The sequence below is a fragment of the Macrobrachium nipponense genome, chromosome 6, assembly GCF_015104395.2.
Source record: "Macrobrachium nipponense isolate FS-2020 chromosome 6, ASM1510439v2, whole genome shotgun sequence".
In the NCBI taxonomy this organism is placed as follows: Eukaryota; Metazoa; Arthropoda; class Malacostraca; order Decapoda; family Palaemonidae; genus Macrobrachium; species Macrobrachium nipponense.
The window spans coordinates 17,878,720-17,888,021 of record NC_061108.1 but is presented as its reverse complement, the minus strand read 5'-3'; the positions used below and the strand labels follow the sequence as shown (position 1 = coordinate 17,888,021).

Genomic DNA, 9,302 nt, shown 5'->3' with positions numbered 1-9,302 from the left:
CGTCATAGAAGATCCGTACAATGATCTCTTTTTCTTATTGTTATTGTTTTTGTTTTTGTTACATTACTGTATACTAACTTAAGAACTGAATAAAATTTACACAAATTTATACGATTTTCACTTAGGCCTTCCCTGATATATTTGAGACGACACCACAGTCCATGTATTATTCTCTTTCGTTCCTACCACCATCATGAGAATTTCCGTATCTGACGAAAGAAAGAAAATAGGGAAGAAGCAAATACGCCATCATGTAAGGTGAGTGACAAACAAGAAATGTGAATGACTAAGTCTCCATAAGAGATTTGTGACCAGTATCCTGTCTTGACTTGCTCTACCTTGTTGCCTTTGTGCCTGAAGGCTCGGGCTTCCCGCTTCTGTCAGGAGCAAGAAAGGATCGTGTGGGGAAGGGATGATACAATTGCAAAGTAAAAGCTAAATAAACTGACAATTACATAGTAAAAGCTAAATAGACTGACTTGAATATTTAATATTATTCTATTTAATCTTGGCTTCAAAGGAAAGTTTTGTACTACACATGGCACATGACTGGAGGGAAAAAAAAAATATTTACCTTTCTAATTAATGGACAGTCATATATCAGCGGTTCACATATATAAATGGTCAGTTTTCATATATCAGGCATGGAAAAATCTGTTCTGAAGTTTTGAATTTGTTTACGTTGCATTCATGCAGCTCTGGGCATCCCAGTTATATACGTATATATTATATATATGTTTATATATATATACACACATATATATATATATATATAATATATATATATATATATATATATATATATATATATGTGTGTGTATATATATATCTGCTAAAAGGAGCTCTGTTGAGGGAGACAGACAGTCTCCGAAATATGGCGATATTTTTCATCCCTTTTTGGTGTTTTTATGGGGTCCTTTTATTAAATGGCTTTCTGTTTTAACAGAAAATATTTCGCAGTCACACACATGCACACATATAAGTATATATATATATATATTATATATATATATATATATATATATATATATATAGTATATATATATATATGTATATATATATATATATATATATATATATATATATATATATATATATTTATTTTAAGGTTGCTTACTTTGGTAGAAGCATTAGAAGACTGAAAAAAATGTGACTAAATTCATTGCTCCTTCACAGAACGATGGAGTAACAGACGAAGATTCATGAGACGAAAATATTGAAGGTCAATTGGTCTTTTCAGTTTTCAATGGTTCAAAATATTCCCTCACAACTTAGAGTCTGAGGTCTAAGCAATGGAGTCAAGTGAGGCAATAGTGTGCGGAGGATCTAACATCATTCGTCTGTTAATGAAATATTTGAACCTTTCATAGATTCTGTTGCCATAGAACATTTAACTCTTCAAAATGAAAAATATGGATCTCAGTCTGGCGACCATCAATTTTCTTTATTATGCATTGAGATAATGGTGTTTGTTTGAATATTGGAGCTCTCTGGATACAGTTCTGTAGTCAGACGCAGATTGTACTGGTCAGCTGAATGAGATACCCAAAATTTGCTGTTTTGTAGAAATCACGAAGCCCTTCATGCTGCTGATAACACATAGCTCCGCAATGAGGAGAAGTTTGCGAAAGTACGGTTTCTTATGGACATTCTGAATAAAAAAAAAATATATCATGAAGAGAGTAATTCGGTTAGATAAAATAAGAATGAAAATGTAACTAATTAAAAGAAAAATGCTCTCCCTCTGTCTCTCTGATTCTCGTTTTCATGCTTCATCTGGCTCGATAATTAGTGAAGAACAAACGCCTCTGAAACAATCCCAACCCTTCAGTGTTTGTTAGTCTAATGAACCAGGAGCCGTTCCCAAAACACTCGGTCTACCAGCGTCACGCCGGAATGCAGTATTTCGCTCATAGCTAGATTTTTCCAGTTCTTTGTTTATGGTTTTTCCTTCGTGGGCTCTTCTGTTTCAGGAGTTCAACCTCCAGTGTCGTTTGACCTTCAGGATTCCAGTAATAACCGCTCAAGTATTTCCTCTCACTCTTTTCGTGTTTTTGTTTCATGTCAGCTCTATCAAGTGGGAAGTAGATGGCAATTTAAATCATTTTTTGCAAAGTTTTCGCTACAGGTACTGATAATTTTGAAACTTGTTATATAGGATTTTGTGGCTTAGGGTGAAATCTTATATTGTTTTTAATGATCGGAATAAGTCAGTATTATTTTACTTTTATGGAAAAAAATTTTTTTTCTTTTATTGATAAAATTTACAATGGCTTCATATACATTCATATGTACAATATACACAATAACAAATTACAACCCTTACAAATAACAAACTATGTAAGCCTTATATCCTATAGAGTAACATATTTTTTTTCCTTCTTTATTTAACAATAGCATTAAGTACATATTCTTTGGTAAAAAGCTTGTCTAATTTATTTGCATAAACTTTACTCAATAATAACTTCGTTTTTGACATTTTATTCCCTATATAAGCAATCAAATTTGGGTCGTCTGTCAATAGACCCAAAGATCGACCAGACCATACTCCTGCTACAATATTTATGGAAAAATTAGTATTTGTTGCTATGGTGGTGCGCCCTTTGCCTTAAGCCGCTTATGGAAGAAGGATCTATGATTATGATGATAATGGTCGGCCAAAGAAAGTAATGTTGCAGCGTTCATCGAAAACAAAGTAAATAAGCGTTGCATTCCAGTGCTTTCTCCACAAGTAACGCCCGTAAGGGGGTAGTGCCGTCAGTGTACCCTCATGTGGTGCACTGTAAGCATTACTTAAGGTCCTTGCAGCGTGCCTTCGGCCCCTAGCTATCACCGCTTTCATTACTTTTACTGTACCTACTTTCATGTTGTTTTTCTTCCATCTTACTTTCCACCCTCAGCTAACAATTGATTTATAGTACAACTACGAGGTTTTCCTTTTGTTACACCTTTCAAACCTTTTACTCTTAATTTCTATTTCAGCGCTGAATGACCTCGTAAGTCCCAGTGCTTGGCCTTTGGCCTAAATTTAGTATTCAGTTCACTTCTCCATAAGTAATAATAGCTTGTCTCTCTTGCATTGTTATTTCGGGGTAATATATAGAAATGCACCGAATATCTCCGGTTCAAGGTCTACATTCAGGCTAAGGAGACATTCAGGCTCAGGAGGTCGTTATAGCGCTAAAAATTCAAGAAAAACCCCCGGGATATGGAAATAGGGATATGGGGAGGGGAGGGGGTGCCGGTTGTTCGGTGGTAGGTGTATCAAATCTGTTGCGATGCGTATGCCCTGGGTAGATACCCAGGTTTTCCCCGGTCAGGTTCTACACGGGCTCTAGACTTTCAGTGACCACCGATATTTAACCCAGAAGAAGAGTTTCATGGTCACCTATTCTTAACCGTTTTTATGTCTACTTAAGCACCTCCTTTTCACTTGCTAGGTCGGGGTAATGAATTGCCTGTCGTTGAACTGCAAAGAGAAGTGAGTAGCGAGTCAGTGACTCACGGTTAGAATCGAATATAAAAAAAAAACGCGTCCGCTTAATTTCTAGGAAGCCGATCGGGGTGACGCGGTTTCTTCCAGCCCCTCCTACTAATTTGGTTTTACCTCCATCATTGTCCCTCCTTACTTGTGTGGCCTGTCCCTCCCTCTAGCTCTCCCCTCTCTGGATCGTTGCATATATAAGAGGAACTAAGCACAGAGGCGTCACTTGAAATCGTCGCTTCGTCTTCAAGAGAAGAGGTTCCGTCTGCATTGTCAAATCCAGCGTTCCAGATTCCATTCGCCATGAAGGTGGTGAGTACCATTATGTGTGACTTTGACGAAGACTGGAGAGAATCTGTTCCTATAGCATAAACTTTGTTTTGAGACTGTACGTTCTTAGTTACTTGTTCTGTCAGCCTGATTCTCCTTAATCATTGCCCTGTCTTGAGAAACTGATAACGAAATGATTTATGAACCAATATATTTGTAATATATGGTTTAAAAATCCCAACCTTGCTTTGACGATTCTAATGCCAGGAAATGGCTCAACTTAAAGACAATCAAAGTCATCGGTTGATTTCCGTAAAATAATGGGTAAAATTCTCTAGTAAATGTCTTCTTATTTCCAATTCTGGCTTTTAGAGGGTTGCCATTCCCGGTAAGCATTAGTTGACCAGTTACGTTTATGATGATTTAATGATACAGACAGAAATTAGAGATCCTGGATTTATTCTTAAATCGACTAAACATGAACATTCCTTAAGTTTCCATCAGAGGTTCAGTCAATTCAGGCAAAACGATTTGCATTATACTAGAAGCCCTCCTGATCGCCATCACGTCAGCGTTTGGAATTATTGTGCAGACTTTAGAGACACAGAGGTCGCTTCTGGAAAGGTTTAATTACTTATCTTTTAGATAATTCTACTTCATGAGTCTTGGGTCCTTCAAGAATAATGTCCGTTCGTTCAAGTTCTCTTTATATTGACGCAGACAGGGGTGTATATATATAATATATATATATATATATATATATATATATATTATATATATATATATATATATATATATATAGATATATATATATATATAAATGAATATCGTATACTACATTTTAAACATGTACAAAAACGCCCCGGATACCTGCGTGTCAAACGTGCCTAATGAGCAGCCTGATGTTATCAGTGTTTTCTGTTTAGAGTTTATCTATTTTTTTCAAGTTCAAATGATCGCATTTTGTTCATCACGCCAAATCAACACATGATTTGTCACAAGAACTCAGAAAAAAAAATTGAGCAAAGACGCCTTCAGAGGTAGATAGGGAACACACAATTACACCCAAATCCGTATCAAACCACAATCACAAACACACACACACACACACACACACACACACACACACACACACACACACACATATATATATATATATATATATATATATATATATATATATATAGTATTATATATGTGTGTGTGTTATGTTGATATGGATGTATGTCTCCATGACACATTCATGGTTAAGTTATTATCCTCCAATGCTTTGATATATATATTATATATCACTATATATATATATCTATCACACACACACGCACACACACAACACACACACACATTATATATAGTATATCATATATATATATATATATATTATATATATATAAAACCACACAGCCACATAAAATAGTATTATAACATTCATATGGGTGCTCTAACATGCGGAAATAATTACTTGAATGTAAAACTAGAAACGTTTTTGTATATCTTAACACTCATTGACAATATATATATATATATATATATATATATATATATATATATATATATATATATATATACATATATATATTGTCAATGAGTGTTAAGATATACAATAACGTTTTTGTATATCTTAACACTCGTTGACTATATATATATATCCTACGTCGATGTCCTAACTTGTTGCGACGCCATGGTACATTTTTGCATCAATCAATCAATATATATACTACATACATACATACATTCATCCACATACCATTCTTTTAAAAGCTATTGCCCTAATTGTAAACAGACCTCATTTCCCCTTCCCATCAAAGGAGTTTATCCCATCATGTAAGATAAAGGCCTCGATGCAATAACTATGATCCAGTTCTATAAAGTGTTTATTTTCTCCTCTTCGCCGACAGATTTTGTCGCTCCTCGTCCTGTGCGTCCTCTTGGGATTATGCCTGGCATATCCTTCACCATATCCTGAGGCTGAGGCAGAAGCCGATCCCCACAGGAGGAGGCACTTCGGCTTTGGTGGTGGCTACGGAGGCTACGGAGGCTATGGAGGCTACGGAGGCTATGGAGGCTATGGAGGTTACGGAGGCTACGGAGGCTACGGAGGCTACGGAGGCTACTGGGGCTAAAGGACTACAACTGGATCAGTTAGAACCATTTCGATGGCCAGATGTTTCTTTTAGCAATTGAACTTTATTTGTTTCCGATCATGAAAGAAGGAGGGGAAGATCCGTGCAACGATCCCCTCCTGTTTTTGTTCTCGTTTCTATCCTATTTCCTTGCCATCTCTGGAATTGAATAAAGTCAACTAAAATTCATCTTGAAGTTTTTACTGAAACCTTCTCTGACTTGTCTGAGATGAGGTCACAGTGTCGCTGTATATTCTCTTCTATTGCCATCACCATTATTGGGACATATTTGAAGGAAGAAAGAAAACAGTGAGAAGCAAAATAGCAAACAATAAGGCTGAGTGAAAACCAAGAACTTTGAATGACTAACTCTTCTTAGGTGAACTCTGTTGGGTTAGTGGTTCTCCGGGTAGAAATATTCTCACATAAGGCCTATGGCTTCTCCAGCTAAAAATAACTATACATAAGCCTATGGGCTCTCCAGATAAGAATAGCTCTACATTAGGCTTATGGGTTCTCCAGGTTTAATAACCTCACAATAGGCCTATGGGCTCTGTAGCTGAAAATAACCTCAAAATAGGCTTATGGCCTCTCTAGCTAAAAATAGCATTACATTAGGACTATGAGCTCTTCAGTTAAAAATAGACATAGAGTAGGCCTATGGGTTCTCCGGCTAAATATCATTATAGTAGGCTTATGATGTCCATTCTTTAATGACCTGACATAGTAATCAGGGCCTAAAAAACTTGAGGCATTCACAGACGGTAAGAACTCTGAAATCCTTTGGCTCCCAGACATTGCTAGTAGTATAATATACCAAAAAAATTCATAGCACTAAGTTTTTCAGCATTGAATATAACATATCATCTCGTAACAAAAGGTAGATATGCATCGATTTGGATAAGAGTCTTAAGATTCAGTAAGGTAAAACTCCAGAAAGATCTTAAAAGAACACCTCAGGATTATTCGTGTCTGAAGGGACTGTATTGTCAACCAGAAGTAATCGAATGTATTTCAGATGTCATGAACAGGAATTAGCTTTTTCCCTTTACACAGTTAAAAAATATTCTTTGCTCGGAAATAACTCTTGTATCACAAAACGAAAACCATTTATAGAAACACCATATCATGTTAAATCGCCTTTCGTTCGTCAATACTTTGCAGATGAACTTGAGAGAGAATACCTAAAAGCTTAATATAATGTTGATAAGGTTCGTTTCCTTGTTGTTCCTAGGATTCTGAAAAAGGCTGTGCATAGAAAACGTTGCTGTCATGAACTGAAGAAACCTTGCATGCTGATGCATATTAGTATATTTTCTTTTCATGCAATGTGCATTACTGATAAACTTGATTTTCTAAAACATTTATAGCTATTTCTAGGGGTAGGTGGACGTAAAGAAGTGACCGACAAGAAATAAATGTTTATAATTTGCAAGATACATTCAACTGTAAAACGTGAAATAAAGAGAGACGCTATATTTATAGAGGATACAAGCACAAGAAGATGAGTAGAATATAGTCTACGAAAGTTGATCTCACTGGCAACAAAACGCAAAGCTACGCTTTACACTGAATGCCCTTTGAAGCTCAGGATTCTATAGGATGAAGCTTACGCGCAGTTAGCAATTGGCCGTAAACCAATTTTGCTTTTCTTAGACCTGCTGCAGTCGAACTAAAAACTAGTTCTGGTGCATTCTCGGGAAAAACTCAACATCGGTTAGCTACGGCCTTCTGATTGAGTCAAACCGGGTATACGGCATTCTCGGGAACTTCGCTTTACGGGGAAACTGCTGTGATTTATGTTCCAAGTGCTTTATAAGAGGCAAAGAAAACGTACTTATTGAAACTGGAAACTATTAGCGTAAGTCTACGCTATAATCAGGAGGATGCTTTTGTAAAACTTACGCAATATCTCTTTCTGGATTAATTATATGTATATATATAGTATATATATATTATATATATATATATATATATATATATATATATATATATATATACACTACACACACACACACTTATGCTTCATTAACTATAGACCTTTTCCACCCATCATCCACAGGATGTTAACTCTTCGGTCCTCAGCAATAATTCTTTTTGGGATGAGTTTTTCTAAATCAATACTTTATTTCCTTCATGGATTCAACTCTCCATAGCCAAACCATATATATATATATATATATACCTATATATAATATATATATATATATATATATATATATATGTATATATATATATATATATATATATATATATATATATATATATATATATATATATATATGTGTGTGTGTGTGTGGTGTGTGTGTGTGTGTGTGTGTGTGTGTGTGTATGTATGCATATTCTGAAACTATCGGAACAGGTGATTATTTTCAAACTGGAATTAAAAAAGAATGAAAAGATTATAAAATCAATAGGTTTCCTTAGAGCCATTTGGAATTTATCAGACGCGTCTGAGTGCCTTAGTAGTAAACACACAAAATTTGGAATATGGAAAATAACCTGCCGCCCAATCAGAAGGCCGGGATGGGGATTAGTCGAGAAACTGAGCAGATGTTCATTATTTTCTTTTTTATTATATAGCGATGACCACTCAGAGGGAAGGGTGATGGACTTATATTAGTCTTGGTGGCCGTCAGAGGGTTCTGCCTCGTTGTTCAGAAGGGGAAATATGAACAATTTTCGCACTGCAAGTTCACAAGGAGTTTATTATCTCTCAGGTACAGAGTCTCAGAGATGCCATCCGTGATTTCACTCATAATCGAGTATGTCAGTGGGAGACTTCTCTGGTGAGATGGATGCCACGCTTCTCTCGCAAGTCTCTCCTTATGGTACGATCTTCAAGATGGTACGTTAACCTTTTAGAAAGACGAGTCCTGTTCTTCCCTATGCACGTCTCAAGGCCAACGCTTCCAACCCCGGGCAAGCACGTTTGCAAGCAGGCTTTTGTAGAGCGCGCTATTAACTCACCTGGATTCCTGAGGAATATTCTTTCATCTCGTTTCAGGTACAACAGGTTGCATTCCCGTAAAACAGGTCTAACATCACTGCTTTTAAAATGACTTTAGGATGAAGATTTTTTTTTTTAATGCAACTAGTTTCACCGAAGGTCACGCCAATGTAATGTCAGGAATATAAGGTTACACGTGTTGCTGAGGGTCTGAAGGATATTGCGGAATGAGACCGTGGAAGGACAAGGATTGGTACAGATAGCAATCATTTTTTACAATAATTTTTTTTTGTTCTGTCTGGAAGATGCAAAGGCGTGTCCTTGAAAGCAGGATGCTTTTTTTTTAAATGTAACGAGTAATAAAAAAAAAGTTGGGATAAAAAGTTGTAGATCCTGTGTGAGGTTGTTGGACTGAAAACCAGTCTCCCACTTTTTTCTTATCGCTTTTTCTTTTTTGTTGCTACAAATGAAAGGG

General features: G+C 36.0%; 1 protein-coding gene across 1 annotated transcript; it reads left to right on the top strand.

Annotated features, from left to right (window-relative positions):
* The first annotated feature begins 3,636 nt into the window (after positions 1-3,636).
* LOC135216871 (neuropeptide-like protein 30) lies at positions 3,637-6,066 on the top strand. The gene is made up of 2 exons (XM_064252386.1): positions 3,637-3,796; positions 5,653-6,066. Exons 1-2 carry the CDS (start codon positions 3,788-3,790, stop codon positions 5,875-5,877), a joined length of 234 nt encoding a protein of 77 aa, XP_064108456.1. The 5' UTR covers positions 3,637-3,787; the 3' UTR covers positions 5,878-6,066.
* Positions 6,067-9,302: the final 3,236 nt, after the last annotated feature.